This window comes from Pelodiscus sinensis, chromosome 3, assembly GCF_052426305.1.
Source record: "Pelodiscus sinensis isolate ZL-2025 chromosome 3, ASM5242630v1, whole genome shotgun sequence".
Classification (NCBI taxonomy): domain Eukaryota; kingdom Metazoa; phylum Chordata; order Testudines; family Trionychidae; genus Pelodiscus; species Pelodiscus sinensis.
This window is the reverse complement of record NC_143054.1, coordinates 158,796,084-158,822,098: the sequence shown is the minus strand read 5'-3', so window position 1 is coordinate 158,822,098 and position 26,015 is coordinate 158,796,084. Positions and strand designations below refer to the sequence as shown.

Sequence of the window (26,015 nt, the reverse complement as noted above, 5' to 3'; positions counted from 1 at the left end):
GCTCTTACCTGTTGTGGTAAAAACACCATTTCAGGGAGTGAATAAAATCGGTCAGAAAGAAAGGGTTCTTCTAGCACAGATGTAGTAGGATTCCATCGTGCACCATCTATATATAAACCAAAAACTACAACACCATGTTCAGGTGGGGGAGATCCCTAGATTAGACAGAGACAAATATGTAGATTATATATTGTGGAGTAGAGAAACCTTAAATATTCTGATGACATTTTAAAGTATGTCAAGTGTTTTTACATGTATTCGTAATACTCAGGCGCCTATCATTTAATGAGATGTCACCTGCTTATAAAGGAGTCTTAAGTACTGTCTTACTCTGAAGCAGTAGTTCCCAATCTTTTTTATACCACTGACTGGCTAACCCATTCACAAACTTTTGATGAACCAGTAACATTATATTTGCATATTCATTATGCAAATAAAATGTTACTGGTCTGCCAAAGCCACAGCAAACAGCCAGCATCAGCTCTGGCAGTTGCCATATGGCAGGCAGCAGAAGCCAGCTGTTTGCAACAGTTCTGGGAGCTGGGTTCATCCTGGCTCCAAACCCCTCCTAATGCCATTCCTAACCCAGCCACTGACCCAAGTCCCCAGCACTCAACCCCCCCCCCCATACCAGCCTCCTGTTTCCAGAGCCCTACTGCACCCAACCTCCTCCCCCGAGTCCCCTCCCTGTGCCAGTCACCAATATTTGCTCCACCTCATAGAGCTCCCCAGTACTAGAGCCCCTGGTGCCTGCCCCGCCTCTCTCACCTAGCCTTTTTGCCTCCCAGCTGAGTGCTGCTGCTTGGTGCTCTAAGCTGGGTTCTGTGTGGCCTCCCACTGATCAGCGAATGACTCTTCTGTGTTAGATGACCCTGCCCCTGCCCAGTGCTGGTTGGCTGAGAGGCAGTGCAGTACACATGCCTCTTCCAGCAGCCATGGTGGGAAGGGAGGTGCTGGGCGGCATGCTCCAACCCCCAGAGCTGCTGCAGCCCAACCCCAGTCCATGGCCCGGTGTTTGGGAACCGCTGCTCTAAAGAACAACCTATATCATAACTAATTTATTTTTAAAGGGATGAGTAAAGAATAAAGTAACAGATGCTACTGCCTCCAAATTTCCTCATCCCCCTTTCTGTACATGTGGCTCTTATGAATGAAAATCCTTCAGGTCCTGTTAGCTGCATGATGGCTATAGCCTGAGGATAGTGTACTCCAAAAGAGCAGGAGTAGCAGTTTCCTTTAAAAATAAAATATAAGCGGAATGCCAAATCCAGGAGGGGTATCGTTTGGCTTGAACTTGTTTTCCTTCTTCAAGTAGGAAGTAAGTCCAAGGTTACTTTAAAGTGTGTGAAACTAACCCACACACCTAGTGTGGTTACTGAGCAATGCAAGTGGTACGTAGCCCACAGCAACAGCTAACCTCAAGAGACCTCTACAGCATGGGCTGGGAGCCAACTGGCTTTTAGCTCAGAGGGTAGAGGCTCCCATACTCCGCTTCAAAGGTCTCAGGTTCAAATCCGCCTGGGTGGTGGTTACAAAGGTGGAAGAGAGCAGGTAGTTCCAAACATAACTCTATATAACGTACTAGTCGTTTCTGTTGCCGCTTGTTCTTGTTTTAAGGGACAGTAAAGTCTTCAGGGAGTGGACTGTCTGTCTACATCTAGATTACATCCCTTTTTCGTAAAAGGGATGTAAATTAGACATGTCGCAGTTGCTAATGAAGCGGGGATTTAAATCTCCCCCGCTTCATTAGCATAAAAATGGCTGCCGCTTTTTTTGGCACGGAGCTTTGTCGGAAAAAAGCGCCAGTCTAGACGCTGATCGTGCGGAAAATAAAGCCTTTTCTGAAAGATGCTTTATTTTCCGCACAATCAGCGTCTAGACTGGCGCTTTTTTCCGACAAAGCTCTGTGCAGGAAAAAAAGCGGCAGCCATTTTTATGCTAATGAAGCAGGGGAGATTTAAATCCCCGCTTCATTAGCAATTGCGATACATCTAATTTACATCCCTTTTACGAAAAAGGGATGTAGTCTAGACGTAGCCTTTCTGTTTTTATAGTAGCGCAATAGGGCCCCCAAGCTATTATCACAAACTAGAGCTGCCAATTTAGGGTTTAGTAAATAAGACAGTAGAACTAAGAGACTACTGCATTAGATACATTAACCCTTTGAGTGGACTTGTTTTCAGTAAATTGCATAAAGGTAGCAAAGTACATTGCTCCTTACCCACTTAAATACGAATTTCTGTCCCCTCTCCTCCCCCCCGCCCATCTGTTCCTTATGGCTGCATTTCTTGTCTTAAAATTTTGTTGGTGTCTACTGTCAGAAATGCATTCCCAGTTGCCCTGACCTCAGTTTGAGAGTCTAACAGGGCCCTTCTAGCAGAGAAGGTACTGGCATGTTCTGTATATGCGGGAATTAAATGAAGGTTTTACCTTTGATTTTCTGCCAATGAATTGTAACACCTAAATGGGACAACGTTTGAGTGGTGTTTTCTAGTTTGTTTCAGGTCCATAGCCTCATGGTGTATGAGTTTTATGGTATATAAATAAAAACAAGAAAGGTCAACTTAAATATTGGGGGTGGGAAAGAACGAAACTGTAGCAGAACAAACTAGTTACCAAGTGACAAACCTCTGTTTTATCATTAACCTTGGTTTCTGCCACATTTACAGTTTGTTTTCTAGATGCTATTAGGAGTCTTACCTTAAAAGCAGTCTGTATTATATTTTGTTTTCTTTTAACTGCTATGAGTTTGCTCTCCTCCTCATGACTTGTGGGAAGCAGGCTATGGCCAAAAGTAAGAGAATCTACTGAGATTCCATTTTGACGTGCATAGTCCTGAAGCACAGCAGTAAGAAACCCTGCAGGAATAAAATACACAACATTCTAGTACCAAAACAGGAAGTGTATTTAAGACAAGAGCTAAATTTATTTTAAGGCTCACATTTGTTATGCCATTACCAAACTAAATGCTCTGAAAATGGGTATCACATCATCCCGTGATTGTCATCGCACAATGATGTTGAAATTAAAGCTAATCTGTAAAGTAAATATGCTGTAGTGAAAAGTATAATCTCTCCCTTCTTCCACCCTAACATTCTGGAATTGGAAAGTCAAGTTTTTTCCCCTGGTTCACATATCAAAAATTAAGAATTTTAACGATGAGTTAATACATTTCCAGCTCAGTGCTAGGGCTTTGCTCTGTGCACGAATTAAATTACATTTTGAATATTATTTTTGGGTTAAATGCGGAAAGAAAGTCAGGCATCATAATTCTTAACTTTTAAGTACCCTGCCACTGTGTGTAATCCTCAACTCCAAAGTGGCCAGACAGGTGCTCTATACAACATAGGGAAGCTAGCTGACCAGAGGACTGGGACTTATGCAGTGTCAACTTGGCCTTCCGAGCCATGAACCTTTGCCTGAATTTAAGTATTGCCTGGTTTAGGTGCCACTCTCAACACTACGCTGATTCTGGCAGATGGGGATGTTATCATGGGTGAGTATGCTAACAAGCTGGACACAGACATGCACAGTCCATCTAATACTTTGTTGTGGCCTTATCTAAGCAGGGAGGAGAATGCCTAGTTTGAGAATCCTGCCAAGGTGATGTGTAAAAGGGAAGTCAAATCCCCCGGAGCCATTGATTCCCCTATGAGGGGCACGTACAATATACATACATTGCTAATGCTTAGATATATTTGCTATTTGTATAGGAGTAAGACATGACAAAGGTCAAGGCCTGTCACAGGTAATAACTTATAATAAGGAGACGAGGGGAAGTGAAACCAGTCTTCTGTTAAGTAGAGATATGGATAGATTCCACATCCTTTAAACTTGTGACCGGCTCAAGCAGGAAAGGAAAAAGGGAAGTATGGCTTGCCCATTGTTCAGCAAGTAGGCACTGTATTTAACCTCATTTGGAAAATTAACCTGACCTATAGGAATGCTAAATGTCAAAGATGAAGTAACCTATCCTGTTAAGGCACCTAAACCAGGAAAGATGTGAACCCTATAAAAACCCCTGCCTATGAGATGTTGGGGGTCGGCTCTGATTTGAACATTGAGTTCCTTAGCCGTACCTTGGTTGCAACCAATAAACTTGAGTTGGACCCAGCCTGAAAGTGTGACTCTCTTCTTGGGGTAAATCAGACTAGCCTCCAAGGGGACGAAACCTTGCAATTTATGCAACAAATTGGCGACCACGAAGGGACCTCCCTTGGACTACTCCGGAGTCGGACGACAAGATTCGCCGTAGGTGACCGTGAAGTGCGCACCGGACTGTTTGAGTCCGTCACGGCACCGAAAGCGTGAGTCGGGACATCTGGAAAGTTAAAGGAGTCTCTATTGAATGAGTCACACGAGGCTGTCAGGTCCGAAGAAAAGAGGAAGGCGCCGGGGTATAGACGGAGTGAGTATACCTATTCCTGTGTTCTAGCAGATATTGATCTGTAAGTTTGCACTCAGCATATAGGTCTGAGTATTTGTTTGTCCCCCGGGGGCATTGCGTTCAGCACATAGGTCTGAAAATTGGAAAGAACACAATATTGTGGAATTGGGTCGCTCCCAAATGGTAGAAACCTCTGTAAGCCCCAGAAGGAACACCATGAACCCGTGAGTTGTGTGGGGAAGTTATGAGGAGTTAGGAAAACTCCAGTGGATTGCTTTTGTTTTTAGTAGGAGTACTCTTGTTCTTTGTTTTAATGATTTGTTGGAAACCTAAATTGTGAAACCACAGGTTTGTGTGTAAGCATGACTGTCGCTGACCAGGTCTGAGACTTAAGCTGACTCCAGCCGCCCCAAGAATCCTGCAAGGGGAAACCCGATGACCAGGATTTCTTGATTGCAAGGGGGGTCAGCCGAACCTCATGACCCAGCGAGTCTCTAAGCCCCCTGTTTGTCTATATTTGTTACTGTTTGATAGGCCCGTCTTAAGTGTCACGGCTCCACAAGGGCACACCGGTGTCTCTAGTGAGGCAGCCAAGCGCTGGACCCTCTCTGAGTTCGGACGCTAAAAGCTGGTGTGGTGTCATTCCATCGACACACGGAGCCGCAATAAAAGCTTGTTGACTGTGTATGTGTGTGTGCGCGCAATATATATAAATAGATAGATATGGGTTCGGGAAGTTCCCGGATAGAAAACTCCGCAACCCCATTGGGATGCATGTTACAGAATTTTAGTAATTTTAAAAGTGACTATAGAGTAAAAATGGCAAAAGATGAGTTAATTAAATTTTGTCAACATGAATGGCCAACTTTTGGAGTAGGATGGCCAGACACCGGGTCTTTTGATAAGAAATTAGTATCCTTAATATATGAAGTTGTGACTCGGGATAGACACTAAGATCAGTTCCCATATATTGATTGTTAGTTATTCCATGCCCAGGATCGACCAAAATAGCTGCTGAAGTGTAGAATGAGAGAAGAAGCAGCAGGCTACCCGTACGTAGACCCCTCCTCATGAAGATTAGAAAAAAATTATGCTAGAGCATGCCTTTGTTGTTTCATCTGCATGTCCAGTTGCCCTGCTAGAGCGAGATATGCTAATTAAGCTGCAAGCTAAAATTTTCTTCCGTAGTGATCAGAATGTAGTGCAGCTGCCTGTGAAACAGGGCTCAAATTACCAGATGGCCCTCTGTGCAGCTGAGATGCTGTTAGAGACAAAAGGGACTGAAGTCTTAGAAGGAGTCAATCCATGTGTATGGGCAGATGAGACCCCTGCCCGAGCAAAGTTTGTGACTCCAGTAAGAATTCCTCTCATTGAAGGAGAAGGGTGTAAAGCCATATCCCCTGAGAGAAAAAAGAGCCACCTGGATAGGCTTAAAGCCATTAATCGAACAATTCAAAAGATATGGCTAGGTAGTAGAAAGTTCCTCTCCCTTCAACACCCCTATTTTAGGGATGCCAAAACCGGATAGCGTCTCTTATAGACTCGTGCAAGACTTACGGGCAATAAATAAGAAAGTTCTTGTAGACCATCCTATGGTCCCCAACCCACACACTATCTTAACACAAATTCCAGCAGACACAACAGTGTTTATGGTATTAGACTTGAAAGATGCTTTCTTTTCTATACCTTTACACAAAAATAGTTGGAAATTATTTGCTTTTGAATGGGAAGACCCGGACACCCATCACAAAACCCAGCTGTTGTGGACTGTGTTGCCCCAGGGTTTTGTGTCATCCCCCCATATTTTTGGGACGACATTGCAAAAAGACTTAGAAGACTGGAGGGGGCAGCACCCTGAGGTAGCTCTCCTCCAGTATATTGATGATTTGTTGATTACCAGTCCTGATATGCAAAAGGGAAAAAGGGCAACGGAGCCCCTGTTGAATGCCCTAGGGAAGAAGGGATATAAAGTTTCACAAGAGAAGGCTCAAATATGCACCTTCCTAAGCTATGAGATTGAAAAGGGAATGCGGGCTTTGAGCAAGGATCGAATCCAAGCAACTTCAGGAAATTCTCAAGCCCTTCTTAGCAAATAGATAATGACAGCCTCTACAGCTAGAAACGCAGGCAACGCAAAGATGTTTCACAACATATGAGTGGGGGCCACATCCAGAAGAAAAAACATAACAAATAGTTAAAACCTTTCCCTCACACGCCATTATAATTGGCTTGAGGGCGTGGGGGAAGGTAACTTAAAAGCCACCCAGATGTCAACCAGTAGAAATTGAATGTGAAGATGTAATCACTAAAAACTAAATCTGCCTTAACAAGGAGACACATTCTGCAACATAAATCTCCTTACAGAACATGAGCAAGTGATTCACCCCAGAGCCAGCAGCATAACTCAACTGCTGCAGCCTGGATGTTATGAACATCATATACTGAAAAGAATTAGGAAGTGTGGGGGCTAATTAGAAAGCCCACTCTCCTTGCCAAATTAATGCTAGACAAATTTGTGTAATTAAGAAAAGTAATTTAGCAGGATCAAGACAGATCATAAGAGGAAAAAAAAGAGCCCGGTCTGCAATACGAGAGGGAAACTGAACCATGCCACTGTTGGGGAGGGCTAGCAACTCTAAGGTAATTCAAGGGAGTGGAAGGTCACGAGTACCGATGAAGCGCTCTTGTTCTCAGAAAGTTGCAGCTCACTCGCACATGAAAATGGTAAGGAACTAGCTGTAACCTGTTCCCCTAGCAGATCTTAGGCAGTATTTTAAGTTATAATAGGCCACCCCGATGGGGGGGGGGAGAAATGTTTTCTTGTCTTTCAGATCATCAGAAAGCGCTGGCGCCAGTTGAAGAAAAACAACAACAAAATGCCATGGTTCTGTGTCATGACATGTATTTGTGTTCTGTCCAAGTTTGTCTTGTGTGTCTTAATTGTAATACGTATTGCAAATGTTGTGAATAGAAAATTGTTTAGGCTAGGAGAATGTTAACAATGTCTCCACAGGTGAACAAAAAGAACTGGAAGGAAGCAAGGAGTACATCACGTGAACAGAAGGATGGGAGACAGTACTAGCTCCTTCCCACCAGACTAGTTTTGTTTTAATGGCCATTGCTAACTTGCCCTCATTTGGATATCATCAACAAGGACTTTAAGGACAAAATGGAGCCTCCCAGTTGTGCACCATGCCCTGAACAGGCCCCTGTTCCAGAACAAGGACAACTGTCACTGATCCTTACCTTGATGATGTTCCACACTGGTACAGACCAGCTGTGTGCTAGACTGGTTAATCAAATTGGCAAATGCCTGATTAGGCAATGACAAGGCTTAGCAGATACCATCGCAGATTGGTTTGAGCCTGGTAACCCTATCAGCAACACTTATGTCATAGCCCAGAAATTGTATGAGAATCCAGACTTGTAAATGCAGTAATATCCAGTGCCCGTAAAGGCCTACACACCAGCCAAGCTAATCAATTGATCCTAAATAGTTTGAAGGATCTGTCCAGCTCTGTAGACCTAACCTGATGTTTGGACCAGAAGCTAATTGGATTGGAAGTAAAATAAAGAAATTAGAAGGCCAGTATTGAAGAATAAGGTAAGCTTTAGCCACTACCACTTAGTTCTTATGGTGGTGAGTCCCCAATCTCCCCTGTGCCTACCCATGGGAGTAGGGAAAGAGAGAATCCATGAGGACCCAAAGGCCCACCTGGACAGGGCATAGTACAACCATTTGTTTTTGGTCCCTCTGAGGATTCCTCACTCAGATCAGATCAGAATGGTAACCTCCCTGCTTGTACCAAAGCAAGGGCATATAGATAGAATAGAAGGCATTGCTTATTCTGAAGGTGTGGGAGCCTCCCTATACCCAGGGATTGTTGCACCCACTTTGATAAGGAAATTTTATGTACCTGCCCATTTAACATCATGACGAATCTGCCTAGGCTTGATGTGGTTGTCATAGAAAAACAAATGAACATCGAGCTGGTCCAAATGAACGGTACCTACTGGTGTTTGACTACCCAGACAGATCACTCCATCCTGCCCCTCTGTATATCCGTCTGTGTGCATAACGGTCCCTCATCAAGCGGCCTAACCGTCAATAGAATGTGGACATATTGCACTTTGGTAGTGGAGATAACTACACATGAGATGCTGAGTGGCATGGCGGAAGTAAGTACCAAGAGGAGGGTTTACTGGCCCTGCAGGCAAAGATCAAGAAGTTGGTGGCCAATGCCCAAAGATATATCGGGGCTGGCCGTCTGAGGTACACACAGATAGGGAAACACCGTGGACCATGCCAAACACCTATCTCTGCAGCACTCAACCAGGCAGTAGAGGTCAAACCTATAATCATGGGCAGTGCCAGTAAGGCGACGAATATCTTGGGGATGGATTTGAATAGTGTTTGCCAAATTATGTAGAGAGTTTAGATTTTAACATTTATAATAATGATAGTGCTGTACCAGCACTTCCAGAGTAAATTAAGATCCCTTAAATTGTTGTATTTAACCTAGTAGATTAAGAAGAACCCCAAAGTCAAGAGAAAAGAACTATAGGAGTAAACTGAGGCAGTCCATGGTATCTTGCTAAGGACTGACAAACTCAAATCATTAAGTCAGCCTGAGAAGCATATGCTACAGCAGTAACTGCGACCCTGGTTCCCCTGGCAACCACATGCCAAAAAGGCCTCACTTTGATAAGGCCGGTATCAAGCAACCGCGTGGGATTGTTTTTATGGTTTGCTTTATTCCTAGGAAATAACCTTGGTTCCAAAAGAGCTAGCTGGCTTTTGGCTCAGAGAATAAAGACTCTTATGTCCATCAGCGCTGTGAAGTGCCAAGAACTGACTGTTAGCCAATGCTTCCCATTGCAAAATGATTCTACCCCGACTGCTGATAAGCCTCTCTCTTCTGGTCCTGCTTTCCCACCTGTTGGACACCAGAAGAATCGAAATATTACAGGGTGATGTGCTAATAACCTCTCCCCTGCATGATGCTGAACCACGACTGTTTCAAAGAAAAAGAGGAAAACTCTTGTTGTGCTATGTTGGTACACATTCCTGTTTAGTTTTGTTTTGTTGTGATTATATTATGCTTAATGCCCTGTTTTATACCTTGTATAATTGCCTCTATACTCGCACTGTATTGACTACTGTCAACCGTGAAATGCTTGTACATTACCAAAGATTAGCCAAAGAAGAAACTGATGAGGTATAAGAAAGAGAAAGCCTCTTGAGGGGGGAATTGATGTGTATAAGGGAAGTCAAATCCCCCAGAGCCATTGATTCCCCTATGAGGGGCACGTACAATATACATACATTGCTAATGCTTAGATATATTTGCTATTTGTATAGGAGTAAGACATGACAAAGGTCAAGGCCTGTCACAGGTAATAACTTATAATAAGGAGACGAGGGGAAGTGAAACCAGTCTTCTGTTAAGTAGAGATATGGATAGATTCCACATCCTTTAAACTTGTGACCGGCTCAAGCAGGAAAGGAAAAAGGGAAGTATGGCTTGCCCATTGTTCAGCAAGTAGGCACTGTATTTAACCTCATTTGGAAAATTAACCTGACCTATAGGAATGCTAAATGTCAAAGATGAAGTAACCTATCCTGTTAAGGCACCTAAACCAGGAAAGATGTGAACCCTATAAAAACCCCTGCCTATGAGATGTTGGGGGTCGGCTCTGATTTGAACATTGAGTTCCTTAGCCGTACCTTGGTTGCAACCAATAAACTTGAGTTGGACCCAGCCTGAAAGTGTGACTCTCTTCTTGGGGTAAATCAGACTAGCCTCCAAGGGGACGAAACCTTGCAATTTATGCAACAAAGGCTTGGGCATAAGCAACTTTGGCAGAGACAGGACATGCCCATCAGCACAAATTTTAGGTGTGTGGACTGCTGACAAAAACTTTTGATTTTTTTTTGAGGATTTCAGTGGTGCTTAAGAGTTAGATGTAGTTGCCTAAAGTGGCAGTTAGGTACTTCATTCCTTTGTGGAGGTAACCCCTAACCACTTACTAAGCTGATCAGCACCTTAAGCACATTTTTTACTTAGTGACAAAGCCACAATGCACTATGCACACCTAACTGCCAAATTAAAAGTGACATTTAGCTCCTCAAAACCCCTGTTTAGTTGTTGTCTAGCTCTATAGGCATGTAAAGTCCTTTTGGCACCTAAATATCTGCTAGTGTGCATAAACAAAGCTGTTAAAATCCTGATAATGCAATGCTGGCTGGCAGCTAAACCCTCATGTGATCATCAGTCAAGGCCTTCCCTTTCCTCCCATGCTGCCTAATCAGAGACTCCTCAGATCAATTCCCACACAGGACAGATGAGTTAGAGCAATGCCTATTTGTAATCTAGTGTTAAGAGTGCCACTTAAGTTCAAATCACTGCTCTGAATCATCTTAGGTCTCCCAGATCCTGAATGAGTCCCCTACCCATTAGAGTAATGGGCATTGGTGTCACCATTTCCATCATCATCTTTTGCCTGAAAGGGATGATTCGACCACCAAGTTCAAGTTCGTTGCCTTTCACCATCTTAAATTAGGCATCAATGCATAAGGGTAAAATTTTTGGCATGGATACTTTTAATAAAAGTCATGGCCAAGATATGGGCAATAAACAATGAATTACAGAAATGTACATTGTTATGCAGTTTTCATTACATCAGTACTGAAGCTGGAGCCCCACTGTCTTTGTACAGGGGTGGGGGACCTTTTTTGGGTCAGGGCTACTGCCCCACAGTAAAATCAGAAAAAGCACCCTTAGGGTACATCTAAACTACATAGCTCTGTTGATGGAGCCATGTAGATTAGTGTACTCGAAAAAGGGAAATGAAGCAGTGATTTAAATAATCGCTGCTTCATTTACATCAAAATGGCTGCCGCACTGTGCCGATCAGCTGTTTGGCAACACAGCGCGGTAGTCTGGATGCTCTGCGGGCGACAACGGAAGCCCTTGTCGACCGCCCTGGTAAACCTCATTCCGTGAGGCATAACGGGGCGGTTGACAAGGGCTTCCCTCTACCTTGTCGACTGTGGAGTGTCCAGACTACCGCACTGTGCTGCCAAACAGCTGATCAGCACAGCGTGGCAGCCATTTTGATGTAACTAAAGCAGCGATTATTTAAATTGCCGCTTCATTTCCCTATGTCTAGAAACCTCATCTATTTGGCTCCGGCGATGGAGCCATGTAATCTAGACATACCCTCAGTAGTCCCTGACTGAGACAGAGAAAGACATTCCCCTTGCACACCAGAGCCTACGGAGGCTCAGGCTTGTAGATTTTGTGTGTTCCAGCCCCACAGTGGAGTGGGCTGGAGTACCAGCACAGGCTTCCCAATGCTGGAAGGGAGCCCTGGGCCTTGGTGCCTGGATCCAGGCAAGCTGGGGGGGGCCACATCTGGACCCTGGGTCTGAGGTTCCCCACTCCTGACTTAGAGGCTGGGTATTGCTCATAAAAAATAACACAATCTGTGACAGATTTGTAGACATTTCCATACATTGTACTTGGCTGCTTTATGCAGATGGCTGTGGATAGCACTAGGTGGCAGAGGATACCTAAACATTAGGCATTGCAACACTGATGCTAAGTCTCCCTTTTTAGATCTAGCCCTATATTAACACAGTTTGTTGAGTAGAAATAAAATAACTTAAAGAGATGTGTTCACTCTGGTATCCTCATAACTCAGACCATTTTTTGTGAGTGTACTCATGCATAGAAGTCATATAATGCTGGATACTCCGTCTAAAATGACAGACATCAGCACAGAGCAGTTGCAAGTTTGGTTTATAATTTGTCCTTGGCAAATAATGTATTACCCCTATTCATCTTAAGAAACTGTTGCTTATTCTAACCCCCTAAGCCAAGTGTTGCCAATCTGAGCCTGAGAAGGAGCCACAGTTTACCAGTGTACATGACCAAAGAGCTATAGTAATTTGTCAGCAGTCCCCATCAGGTGCCTCCTCTCCCGTCCCTGGTATCTTTTGCTCACCAGCACCTCCACTGATCAGTGCCTTCTGTTCCTTCTCCTGCCTCTTGGCCACTGCAATCAGCTGTTTCATGTCACTCAGGAGGTTCTGTGGTGGGGGGGAAGAAGCGAGGGTGCAATTCACTTGGGCTATGGCTACACGGTAGCCTTCTTCTGGAAAGCTTATGCAAATGAAGTGTGGCATGGAAAATTACTGTGCTACATTTGTATAATTAATTAGCAGCTGCTTTTGCGCAAAAAGGAGCTGTGTAGACAGCTCCTTTTTGCACAAAAACCCCCTCTTGCGCAAGAGCCGTTCTTCCTGAAAAAATGAAGAATGGCTCTTGTGCAAGAGGGTTTTTTGCGCAAAAGTGGCTGCTAATTAATTATGGAAATGAAGCACGGCGATTTTCTATGCCACGATTCGTTTGCATAAGCTTTTCCAGAAGAAGGCTACAGTGTAGCCGTAGCCTTAGAGGAGGAGATGGAGCCAGAAGTTGAGCACTGGAAAGTAGGCACCGGTAGCTGCAGCCCGCGAGTCAGTGCCTAAGCAAGGAGCAGCATATTAATCCAGAAGAGCCACAGATTGGCCACCCCTGCCCTAAGCCTTCCTCCCACAGTCAATATTTTTTCGAGTAATTTAAACTTCAATTTGTATGAGGAGAGCAGGTGCAGTATGCAGTGAGAAATGCTATTGATGCCATATCATGGTTCAATAACTGAGTAGCCCTGATGTTTGTTAGCAGTTAATTCAGTGATGGGTACCACTATGAGATTAACAATTAATCAGTACATGAAAACAACAAGGCTACGTCTAGACTGGCGTGATTTTCCGAAAATGCTTTTAACGGAAAAGTTTTCCATTAAAAGCATTTTCGGAAAAGAGCGTCTAGATTGGCACGGACGCTTCTCTGCAAAAAAGCCCCGATCGCCATTTTCACAATCGGGGCTTTTTTGCGGAAAACAAATCTGAGCTGTCTATACTGTCACTTTTGCGCAAAAATTTTGCACAAAAGGACTTTTGCCTGAACGGGAGCAGCATAGTATTTCCGCAAGAAGCACTGATTTCTTACAGTAGGAAGTTAGTGCTTTTGCGGAAGTTCAAGCGGCCAGTGTAGACAGCTGGCAAGTTTTTCCAGAAAAGCGGCTGATTTTCCGGAAGAACTGGCCAGTCTAGACACAGCCCCCAGGTTATATGCCCAAACTGTGCAATACCATTTTGGAAGTATGTAAATATAACATATACCCGAAAAGGGAATCATGATGGATAGCCAGTTTTTTATATAATCCACAGTCTTATTTTTGTGATCTATAAAACACTCACAAACCTTGGACTGCCTTAAAAAAAAATCTTTGCTGAAAAGTAACAGTCTAATCCAGGCAGATTTAAGGAAGCATCAACTAACCAATCTTTTGCAAAATAAGTTCTTCTGATTAACGAGGAAAGTAGCATTGAAACTAGGTGGTCAGCCAAAAATCAAGATATAAATTAAATAAAAACCAAGTGTTACTTCTAAACAGATTGGGAAACAGTCCTAGTTTTGATATGATTTTCTGCAAAAACAGAAGAGAAATTGCCCCAAAAAGAGAGAACCTTTTTTCTGCCTCTAGGCAACCCTCCTCCTCCCACCAACAATACAGTTGCAAGACAGAACAGAAGATTGAAGAAGAAATAATTACAAGTCACTATTCATTATTGATGACTATTTACTAGTGTACCTTGTGGGAAAAAAAAACCTGAAAGCCAAAAGCGGCTGGGATGTCCTTGAATGCTGTTGGTGGATATATTGGGTTTCTCGCCAGTTGGTGATGAAAATGAGATCCCAGCTGGTTTGGCTTGTTTCTGAAGCATCATTATGTTGTTATACCTGTTTTTTAAAAGTGTAATTCATACTTTAAGCAGGCTTTTTAAACACACCCTCAAAAAGCAGCAAAACTATCTCACTTGTATGAAAACAAAACCTTTCTTTGTCATTATTCTTAAAGGTATATAAATTCCCTAGCAAATTTTCTAAACACTGTTAGATAAAACACATAAAATTAACAAATGAATGGCTGACCATGAGCAGTAAGACTGCAACAAATCATATGTACTGTATGTGTGAGAGAGTTTGTGTCTTTTTTTCTCCATCTGTCTGTGAGTCTTTTCAAGAATGCCTCTAAGAGCTAGGACCACCAACATTTCTTATGCATATCCTCTCTTCCAAGCAAGGTAAGGGTACTCAATGGTTCAGTTTTCAAACAAACACCTTTCATTCTTTCTCTCATGCTGACTCCCATTCTTGGGAAAAGCTCCCATAAACATTTGCAAAACTAATTCTCTTCAGAGGGGTAGCCGAGTTAGTCTGCAACTGGAAAAACTTATAAAACAACTAATAGTCTTGCAGCACCTTAAAAACTAACAAAACACGTATGTATGTATGTATTGTATGTAGGTAAGACTATTTGTTGTTTTATAATAGAGATGTAGCTGTGTTAGTCTGGTCTTGCTGAAACAAAAGACAGGACTATGCAGTACTTTAAAGACTAACAAGATGGTTTATTAGGTGATGAGCTTTCGTGGGCCAGAACCACTTCCTCAGATCAAATTGTGGAAAAAAATTGGCATGAATGGGTGGAGGGGACAAAGGGGGGAGGTTAGTGTCTATGAGATAATGATATTAGGGGTGATCATTGAGGAAGCTATCTTTGTAATGGGTAATCTTACCCATTAAAAAGATAGCTTCCCCAATGATCACCCCTAATATCATTATCTCATAGACACTAACCTCCTCTCCCCCTCCCCCCCACCGTTCTAAAATCTGATTTGTCAGTTTTACGTGTTCACTTTTTTTTATTGTATCCCTTTGGTATATATGGTCATGCCAATTTTCTTCCACAATTTGATCTGAAGAAGTGGGTCTGGCCCACAAAAGCTCATCACCTAATAAACCATCTTGTTAGTCTTTAAAGTGCTGCATAGTCCTGTCTTTTGTTGTTTTATAAGTTTTTCTAATTCTCCTATCCTCCTTCTAAACCCTACTTATAACTCTCTTTCCCTTGAGATCAACAAAAAAATGACAACAGTTGTGCTGAGACCACGGCCTATCATGCTGAGCAATATTATCTAACTTTTTTTCCTGTACTCCCTATCAGTCTCTGTATCTACCTACAGTCTTGACTCTTAGACTATATGCTCTTTGGGGCAGGGACTGCCTTTTTCTGTGCTTGTTCAGCACCTAGCACAATGGGATCCTGGCACATGACTGGGACTCTTAGGCACAATGATAATACAAATAATAATAAATTAATAATACAGCATAACTACCCTTTGTGGCCTTCTGAATCCAGATTGCTCCGGGAGAGGGAGGGGGCTGTCTAAATTATGTCATCCTCCCCACACTGCCCTATGGCTCAGCAGCATTAACTAGAAACTGCATAGCACTACATACTGTGGTCCAATCCTGACACACTCCTCATCTTGGGAGATGGGTATAGTAAGCAAGGGAAGACTGTGCCTCTCCATACGGCTTGCCATGGATCAGCTCATGCTCCACCCCAGGCCAGATCCCCACTTACTGTTCTGCAGTGCTCTGACCCTAGCTGGTCTACTAGGCTGACTGTCCAGCCTCCAGCAGGGACTCAGCAGCTGGCATTAGAGCTGTGCTGCCCATTCAGTGCTCAGACCATGCAGCCTGGTGCAGCCAGGACTGGGAGTGTGGTGACGGAGCCTCCCAGCCACACAGAGCATCGGAGCAGGGGAGGGGGATGCTGTGGACACACTGCCTGATTGGAGCATCAGGACTGAGAGCATGGCCTCCGCATTACCTGAAGCAGCAGAGTTTTGAAGGTGCTGCAGCTGTGCTGCCTGATTGCCTCTAGCACTCTTCCATACTGGGTATGCTCTGGGCTTTTGTGGGAGAGTAGGGATTGAAGGGGAGGGGAAGAAAGGGGATGTAGGGCAGAGTCGGGGCTTTGGGCATAGGGGAGGGACTTAGGAATATGCTCATGTCCCCAGCCATGTTTCCTATGCTAGGGGATCCTCAGAAAGAGAGCCTGTGTGTGGGGGGGGGGAGGTTTCTCTCATCCTAAGTATGGGTATGTCTACACTACCCCCCTAGTTCGAACTAGGGGGGTAATGTATGCATACCGAACTTGCTAATGAAGCCCGGGATTTGAATTTCCCGGGCTTCATTAGCATAAAGCCGGCGCCGCCATTTTTAAAAGCCGGCTAGTGCGAACCCCGTGCCGCGCGGCTACACGCGGCACGGACTAGATAGTTCGGATTAGGCTTCCTAATCCGAACTATCTGTACACCTCGTTCCACGAAGCGTACAGATAGTTCGGATTAGAAGCCTAATCCGAACTATCTAGCCCGTGCCGCGTGTAGCCGCGCGGCACGGGGTTCGCACTAGCCGGCTTTTAAAAATGGCGGCACCGGCTTTATGCTAATGAAGCCCGGGAAATTCAAATCCCGGGCTTCATTAGCAAGTTCGGTATGCATACATTACCCCCCTAGTTCGAACTAGGGGGGTAGTGTAGACATACCCTATTTGGTTTAGAGTTCCATCTAGAATTTTAATGTGATTACTATTTTCCCCTTTACTTTTACTGTTTATTTTGTCATGTTTCACTTTACCTTAACTGTATGCTGGTGATGGCCTGGCTTGCCCAAACTGCAAAGAAATTCACTCGTACAATAAGGTCATCGATCCATGATCCCAAAGACTTAACTGACATATAGGAATATGGCTGTCGCAAATGACAGAAAAAGCAGAATTTCATTTTCGGGAAAAAAACAAATACTGCTACAGTCAGTTTATAAACTGGAACTACACTACAGAAGGGAGTCACTGCCTGAAAAGTAGCAATGAAGAAAATGTAGATTACAAGCCTTTTTGAAAAAACACTCAGAAACAACCCACACATTTTTAATAGTGCTCACTATGAAATGCCCTTTAATCTCCACTAAAGGATGTCATTCCATAGACTACAAAATATCAAATTAAATAAGAGACAAAAATCTTCCAAAGTGCTAACATTCAGAAAACATATGCTCAAAAAGAAAACAAAAACAAATGTACCAATAACAAATCTACCAGTATTTCCATGTACTTGTGATATGCGTTTCCTCAAAAAGTAAAATGCCACATTATATCAGTCTGTGTAAGCACTTGAACTGTGAGCATATCACCACGCTTACTTTGTGCTCTAGACTCGTATGTGAAAAGATCAGTTGTGTCACTGAAGGTTCAAAAACCAGAACAATTTTGCAAAAAATTCTAAAATTATAATTTTTTAAAATTTCCCAGGATTCAAAAGTGGAACAATTTTTAATTTTTTTCAGTTTATCAAATTTCAATTTCTTATTCCCTTTTCCTCATTTTTTCTTTTATGCCAGTGAGTGCAATAAAATGAAAAATGTCAGGATTTTTAATTTGACTTTTTTTTTCCATTTTGCCTTTTCAAAGCTGCTTCAACCCTGGCAAACTTATAAAGCGACAAAAAGAAAATGAAACTGTAACTCTAGAAAATATAATTTTTAAAGCTTTCCCCAACTGTTGCAAAGTTACAGTGGCAGAGCTAGAGAGTTTCATTTTTCGGCCACTTTGTGACTTTTCCAAGTTTGAAATAGTTAAATCAGCAAAAAAAAAAAAAAAAACCCAATCACAAAACAAAGACAAAACCAACCCTCACACAACAAACACAAACATAATATAAAGAGACTCTTAGACATAAGTAATTTTATTTAATTCAGTGGAAAAAAGGAAGAAAGTGAAAAATTTTCACACAAATTCTTTCGTTTAAATTTAAAAAAAAGGCACAATTTCAGGGAGCTTCCTGAGTTGAATCATCCTCTATTAAAAGCCTGTATGGAAGAGTCCCTCAGTGCTTATAATTAGCTGGATGGATGGATGGAAATCTGCATATGTAAACTAAGTGAATTTAATCTTACCTGCCAGAATTCAGGCACCTTGGACTTCAAAACTGAGTTATGAAGTTCTTCTAACCCTGTAGTGAGGATAATCTCCCCCTTCATAGCTTGTTGAAGTGAATGCAGTGACATGGTTATTACAGACAATAAATGATTAAATCGATCGATCTCCTGGCGAAGAACAGTTAGCAAAGCTGAATTGATAAAAGGATCATGTCCTGATAAAGGAAAAAGCAGCAATATCAGTTGGAGCTTTCCTCTCAATGAGAAGTAAGGAGGAGCTGCTCATTATCATGACATTCAGGTTTTTGCAAATATTGTCTTAATTTTGTTTCTATACTGAGTTAGGGAAAAGCCACTTTGTTCCATACAATGTAGTGGAAGAGAATTAAAGGCATTAATTTTTGTATCAAAACTCTTTCTTCTATCAGCCAAAGGCAGGTTTGAAGTAATGACACTCAGAATGTCTGAGTCATTTTTTGTCTCAATGCTGTGTGTTTCTCACTTAAACAAGGCAAGGTAATTGACTTCTCTTTTTCAGCAAAGAAGGAAAAAAAATATTTCCCGGTGTATTCACTTTTGTGAATTTGGCTTCCATAGTAAACAGTACCATGGAAAATTATCTGAGACCAATATGCTCAACATGTTAGACCAAGTAGTTAATGTTAAATATGCCAATTTCCAAATGTATAGACTTTCTCAAATATAGCAGCATAATTCTAGGAGAGGAATTTGATTTAATTCATGTTTTTTAATTTCTCTTAACTATTAATAGTGCAAATCCTGAAATCTTTGCTCAACACTTGCTTAATCTTTACTTGGACAATATTACAACTGAAATTACTGGGAAGTCTGCCTAATTTAGTGAATGTGGACTTCAGGTTTGGGATTTGTGATGAATGGGAGGGGTACTATCCTTTTCTGGACATCCAGCTAGTCATTTAATTGAATTGCCTGTAAGGATTAAAACCATAGATGGAGGGTTCTAGACAGTCTCCAGGAATGCTAGGGAAACAGGAAGTGAGTTGGCAGGAAGCCAGAAAAGCCAATGAAAACAGAGTGTGTGTTTTTTAAATGGAAGCAATGATCTTTCTGTGCCAATCTTTGGTGTGACTAGAGCAGTGCTGGGAGTCATGAATTGAGCCAGGGAGCAAGGCATGGAATATCGAGAGACATCACTGCCTAAGGAAGGAATAAACCTTGGAACAACAAATATGTGAGTAGAACATGTTGGAATGTTTAGTTAGACACAATCACGTTATTTTCTTTATTTTTGGGTTTGTTGGACTTCCCTGTGCTAAGCACTCCCTCTGTTACACTATAACTCTCCAAGCTGAATCTTAGAGAAGCAATTCTCTGTTTTAATCTTGCTTTTTTTCAGTTACTGTGTAACACCTAGCAACCAAATAATATTTCACAAAGTATGTTTTCTTTGTTTTGTTAATAAAAATTACTTTTATCAGACCATGATCTGATTCCTCTATTCTAGAAGGCAGGAGGTTCTGTGTACATCTGCCTAGGACTGCAAGGTCAGCTATTACAAAAAACTACAGTTTATTTAAGCTCTCTCCAGGAGGAGGGTTAAAGAGCTTGAGGGTACTCTACAGGGAGGAATTCCTAAATGCGCTTTCCTGGATTCTCAAAGGGGATTTTGCATTTGGATGGTGACAGCAATACCAATCCAAGACCAGGGAATTTATGACTTTGTGAGTTTTTAAACAGAAGCCCATAGTCATAAAGAATTGTAAAGTTTCTTGTGGGCACTCAAAGTGCCTGAGAGGGGAACAGCCTTGACAGGCTTTTAAAAAAATTATTATTCTCATTGGAAAAAAACCCCACAGATATAAGTCCAACAGCATCAGATTTAGAATTTATTTATTGTTACATTTTCTATTTTGTTAAACTCTTTCAAACAAATCATTGCCTAAGGTGGAGCTCAGATAAACTTGAAATACTTTGGGACTGAAACATAAGTGGGGACTCATGAGCTTGTTAAATATGCCAACAAGTATTTTTTACTACAGTTGTTCCTCTATAAAATGGAGAGAATGATGCTTACCTCCTATGTAAAGCACTGAGAGATCTACTGATGTAAAGCTGTGTAGAAGAACCAGTTATTATTAATTGTCACCGAAACAGATGGTGGAACTAATTCTAACAGAGAAGGTTACTCACCTTGTGCAGAACTGAAGTTCTGAAGCAGAAGGGTGGATGGTGGAGCATCCATGGGGGAGAACCATCTCGACGAACCTCAGTTACTGCACAAGGTGAGTAACCTTTTCTTCTTCGAGGAGTGTTTCTGGGTGTTCCAACTTAGGTGATTATGAAGTAGTAGTCATGCTCAGTAGAGGGAGATTCACTAGATCTGCATTTACTGTAGATAATATGGTATATCTGAATTGAGTGTCTGAGACCTCTCCGTTTTAGGCATGCATATACAGACCTCCTGTTCCCTTCCAGGACACAAGAATCAAATAATCGCCTTAAAAGGGTGATTTGATTAAAAAACAAAAAGATAAACTTGAGAAAGCATACTCAATTCATGCTTTGTTTCATCCACAGAGAGATCTCAAGGCATGCCCATCTCTAAAGAGAGACTATCCAAATGGATATCAGAATGCATCCATCTCATATACACCATATTCAATTGGGAGTCTCCAAAAACAGTATGAGCCTACTCCACCAGAGCAATAGAGCAGCCATAGCCTTCCTTAAAAACATACTTCTAAATGACATCTGCAGAGCCACCACCTGGGTGTCAACTCACACTTTTTCACAGCATTAGGCTAAGAGCTTGGGGAAACAAGATTAATTGAACCAGAACTACCATGCCTACAAGGAATACTAGGCATGTAAATGGACTGGACCTTGAAACACAGATTTGTTTTGTTGTTTGGTTAAACTTATCTGTGCTAAGTCCACGTGCACCCCCCACCCCAGTTACTATATCTAAGCTATACTCAGAGATACCATTTTTCTCTGTGTTTTAAATCTGTTCTTTTCTCAGTCGCTCTGTAACACCTAGCAACCAAGTATGCTTTCTCAAGTTTATCTTTTTGTTTTTTAATCAAATCACCCTTTTAAGGCGATTATTTGATTTTTGTGTCCTGGAAGGGAACAGGAGGTCTGTATATGCATGCCTAAAACGGAGAGGTCAGCTTCAGACTTGCAGTTTGTTTTCTCTCTCTATTTTTTTCCCTTCAAGCTCTCTTGTAAAAGAACTTGGTGGGGACCCCTCTGGAAGAAGTTCAAACACTTCTTCCTGGGTTTAAGCAAAAGGGTTTTCTTACACTTGATGGTAGCAGCTTATCTCCAAAGGCCAGGGAATCTGCAACCCCAGGGAGATTTTTAAGCAGAATCTTGTAGAGGCAAGGTATTTAATGTCTCTTGTGGGCCCCCACCTTCTGCACTTGGAGTGCCAGAGTGGAGAACAGCCGTGACAGGGTGCATCCCACTCTATTGTGAACATACCCCAGGGATTGGGAGTTGAGGCTTGGCCTGGAGCAATACCTTTGGCGTTTGTCATTGGAACTCCACGAGGAGTAACGGTAGTTCGAACTAGGAAGCCTAGTTCGAACTACCTAGTTCGTGCCGTGTGTAGCCGCGCGGCACGGGGTTCGAACGAGCGGGGATTTAAAAATGGCGGCGTCCCGCTTATGCAAATGAAGCCCGGGAAATTCAAATCCTGGGCTTCATTTGCAATTGCGGTATGCCTACATTACCCCGCTAGTTCGAACTAGCGGGGTAGTGTAGACATACCCTTAGTCACCATGTGCTGGTCAGCACTCCTTCTATCCATCAGCCTTTGGAGCAGCGGAAGGGCAGAGAAAGAGACACCTTTCCATCATCAGACTTTAAGTCCCTTTTCCTGACATAGCAAGGGTTTGGGGACTGAAAGTCAGACAGGCACAATTCCCATTACACTGCAGGCTAAGGCAGTGCATCACAGAAATAACAGATTTATCTTCATGCCCAGACATAGTGCAAAGTGGGGGTAGGGCTAGTGAGTCTGATTTCAAACACTGAGAGTCTCTGAATAGGAGAATGAAGTCCTCTGTAAACATTCCCTCGAGGTGAGAAGGTAGAGGAGAAACAGGTACAAAAACTTATCCCAGAATCACAAATGCACAGATTTTGGGGGGTAGCTGTCACAATCAAGTGATTTTTGATTTTTAGCTTGTTTGCTCATTCACAGTATAAACTGCTCCTTTAAGAAAAGGTATGCTTACTTGTGTCTGTTTGACATATGGGGGCTCTTGCTTTTGCAAGAATTCCCCAAATAGGTTGTGAGGGGTTACTGATCTCATGTTACTGATTAAGTTTTCTCTTGTGGAGTTGTGGTTCAAGATGCGAGTCATGGCTCCAGCACAGCTGTCTGTCTCATACAGGGGTGGGGAACCTTTTTGGGGTTGGGGGCCACTGACCCACAGAAAAATCAGTTGGGGCCGCATGCAAGTGAGAAGTAGAAAAAACCCCCTCAATGTGGCCCCTGACTGAGAAGAAAGACACTCCCCACATACCCCTTCCACACCAGAACCTAGGGGGCCTAGCCTAATATATTTTGTGCGCTGCAGCCCCCAAAGGGACAGCAGGGGGGATGGAGCACCAGCACGGGCTCCCCAATGTTGGGAGAAGGGGACCCTGAGCCTAGGGGGCCAGATCTAGGCAAACTGAGGGCTGCATCCAACCTTTATATCCTGGCAGAGAGAGGGGTTGACAACTTGTGGCTTTAGGGTATAGTTTGCCCTCTTAAGCTGCATGTCCTAGCAGAGCAATGGTTGACAGTTTGTAGCAGCAGAGCATAGCTCACCCTCAGAAGCTACTCAAAGGCTACCTATATCATTTCTTGAACTTGGTTTTAATCTTGCAGAACTTATCTACTGCTATGGTGTGGGACGCAGTTGTGGTGGGGCACCAAGTTGATAGGTGCTATCCCAGAGGAACCAGAAGATTAAAGTCTCAATGTTTGAGTAATAGAGAAGCCAGAAGTAGCAATTAAGTTGGTACTACATGAAAAGAAATAAATATTAAAGTTATAAAACAAAATGATGAGTAAAAATTGAATCACTATCTTGTTCCATCACCAGAGGCAGACCTTCTGGTGGTTCATGCTTAAGGGCAGGGCTTATCTGCCCCAATTCCACAGGTGAGAAGCATGTTGTGAATAAAGAGAGGAACTGTGCAGTAGAAAGTCAAAAGCAGAAAAGGATTTTTTTTAAAAGAAAAGATTAATCTGAGAAAATAAAAAGTTCTGATTAAACATTATGTAAGCCATTGTTCTGACCTCTAGCATCTTTTGCAAGAGCAGCCCAAATGGGTCCCGACATTATGCTTCCCAGTGTTGTTTTAATTTTGGAGGAATGTTCAGTTCCAGGTGTCAGTTCTGTATCTTGTTCCTCTACAGTGAGTGGTAGCTGCCTTAGAATGTCCGATGCCATTTCCAGTACTAATTCATCCTGGCTCTTTCCACCACTGCAGGGGGGAAAAAAGATTAAGACATCTAATTCTGGAATTGTTAGAGCAGGTGAGTTCCATTAGGAGATGATCTAATAGTACAGTGACCATATTTTCTGAACCCAAATAGGGACACATTAGCTACACCCCTGACCCTCTTTAGTCATGCCCACCTCCCACCGGAAGTCCCACCCTTTGGGGTAGTACTTCTAGGATAGAGATGGGCACGTGACCGGAAGTAAAGAGTGTCATGTGATCCCTCTAAGAACTTCTCCCACCATCCTCTATCAATAGGGGTATGTATTTGGACCCCATAGGACCATCCCAAGAGCAGATGTGACCAATCAGGGGGAGTTCCAGGGCAGGGTGATCGGTCCAGAAGTGGGTCGTGTGACCCCTCTAAAAACTCCTCCCACCAGTGCTCTGCAAGGAACCAGGGATCAGCTGATTTCCAGCTCAGCTGGTGCCCAGTGCCAATGCAGTTCTGCCATTTTAATCTAAGAGAGTGGTTCTCAAACTTTTTGGTCCATGGACCACCTTGCTCAATTCAAACCTTTCCATGGACCACTAGCTGCTAATGGAAACCTCACTGTTAATTACATAATTATGCCTGAGCCATTTTTCTAGTGCTGCAGCTAGGGAGAATGGTTTAATTTAAATTATTAAACAAAGTAAGCATTTTAACTCTCTCCTGTTAGTTTATCAAACTTCATTTTAAATAAAATAATCACAAAAGGTTGCAATGTTTTCTTTATATATGGCAGGGGTTGGGAAACTTTTTTGGGTTGGGGACCACTGACCCACAGGAAAATCAGTTGGGGACCACACAAGTGAGAAGCAAAAAAAAAAAAAAAAAACACTCCAAAGCCTCCCAACCCTCACGGCCTCCAACTGCAACACCTTTGGCACTCCAGCCCCACAGGACGAGGGGAGGGGACAGTGAAAGCTGAGGTTCAGGGCTTCCCATAGGCCAGATTTACTCTTCTGGGGTTCCGGAGTTAGTGAATTTTGTGGATCCCCTTATGCTCTGGGGTGGGAGAGTGGGGAGGGTGCAGGAGCAACGGTGGAAGCAGGAGCAGGGTGAGGGTAGGTGTATGGCCAGGAGTGAGGTGCAGGAGCAAGGAAGGATGCAGGAGGGAGTTTGGAGGAGGGTGTCTTGCCAGAAACTGGAGATGTGGAGGTGTTGCAGGGGAGGGGAGAGGCAAAAGGGGGATTGGGGTGTGGAGGTCTAGGCTTGAGGGGGAATGCTTACCTGGCTTTGCGCCCCCGATGCTGTCATTGGCTGGCCGTTGGCAGCAGCAGGGAAAGCCTGCAAGTACTGCATCACTGCACTTTCGTTCCCCAGCGGGGTGGAGGTGGGGAACTCAGCCCCCTCCCCACTGCCTCCCGCGTGCAGCGGAAAGCCCATTCTGGCTGAAGCACCAGCTCCAGCTCCAGCTTCCCAACCTTCCCCACCAGACTGGCTTGCAGAGAATGGCAGAGCAAGTGGCTCCATGTGAGCATCAGTAAGAAATGACCCCAGGTCTTGCAGTGATCATGCCAGATCCCATTGCCTCAGAATTAGGCTAAGGGAGGAACAGGGAAACTGCTGCAAGGCACATGGTGTCAGCGGTGATTTGCAATCTCAGCCATGCTATGAGCCGGCAGGTCCTGGCGAGGGGAAGGGCAGGTGCCTGGCATGACCGCATGCATGGAGCAAACACACTGTGCTGGAACCTAGGCCAGGCTCCCACATGTGCCTATGAGGAGCCTGTTCACATGCCAGGTGCTGCTTTGATGTCAAGTCTGCAGCAGTCCAGCCACAAAGAGTTCCACACCGCAGCCATTGCAGCCTGGGCTGGGCTAAAACTTTATTTGTCCACTGCAGGGACAAAGGTCTCCAAAGAAGGCACCATGAGAACCCACTGGAACTGTAGGGTTGCCAGAGGGTTTCAACAAAAATACCGGACACACTTGACATTACATCACAATCTACATTACATCTTATTATAAAATACCGGACATTTCTATTTTCTCAATTTGTTTCCCGGACAGAAAGCTCAAATACTGGACTGTCCAGTTCAAACCCGGACACCTGGCAACCCTAACTAGCAGCCAAGTCCTGCACGCAGGCAGCCCACACAACCCTAGCAGCTCCCACCGCATTGGGGAGCTGGCGCCCACTAGCTTCCTGCACGGGAAGATGAGGGTGCCCAGCCTGCAATGCCCCCTTCTAGGGGGTGGATACTGCCTCTCACTGCCCACAGCACTGCTCAGAGCCACAACTTGCCTCAC

General features: G+C 43.5%; 1 protein-coding gene across 1 annotated transcript in view; it reads right to left on the bottom strand.

Annotated features, from left to right (window-relative positions):
* Positions 1 to 26,015, bottom strand: part of DNAH14 (dynein axonemal heavy chain 14) — a 605,515-nt gene that overhangs the window by 557 nt on the left and 578,943 nt on the right. The window contains exons 81-86 of the mRNA XM_075925276.2: positions 23,572 to 23,759; positions 18,309 to 18,505; positions 16,992 to 17,104; positions 14,093 to 14,241; positions 2,701 to 2,858; positions 9 to 155 (exon numbers count right to left, since the gene is read on the bottom strand). Of these exons, the coding sequence (XP_075781391.2) occupies positions 9 to 155; positions 2,701 to 2,858; positions 14,093 to 14,241; positions 16,992 to 17,104; positions 18,309 to 18,505; positions 23,572 to 23,759 (952 nt within the window). The remainder of the gene's footprint in view (positions 1 to 8; positions 156 to 2,700; positions 2,859 to 14,092; positions 14,242 to 16,991; positions 17,105 to 18,308; positions 18,506 to 23,571; positions 23,760 to 26,015) is intronic.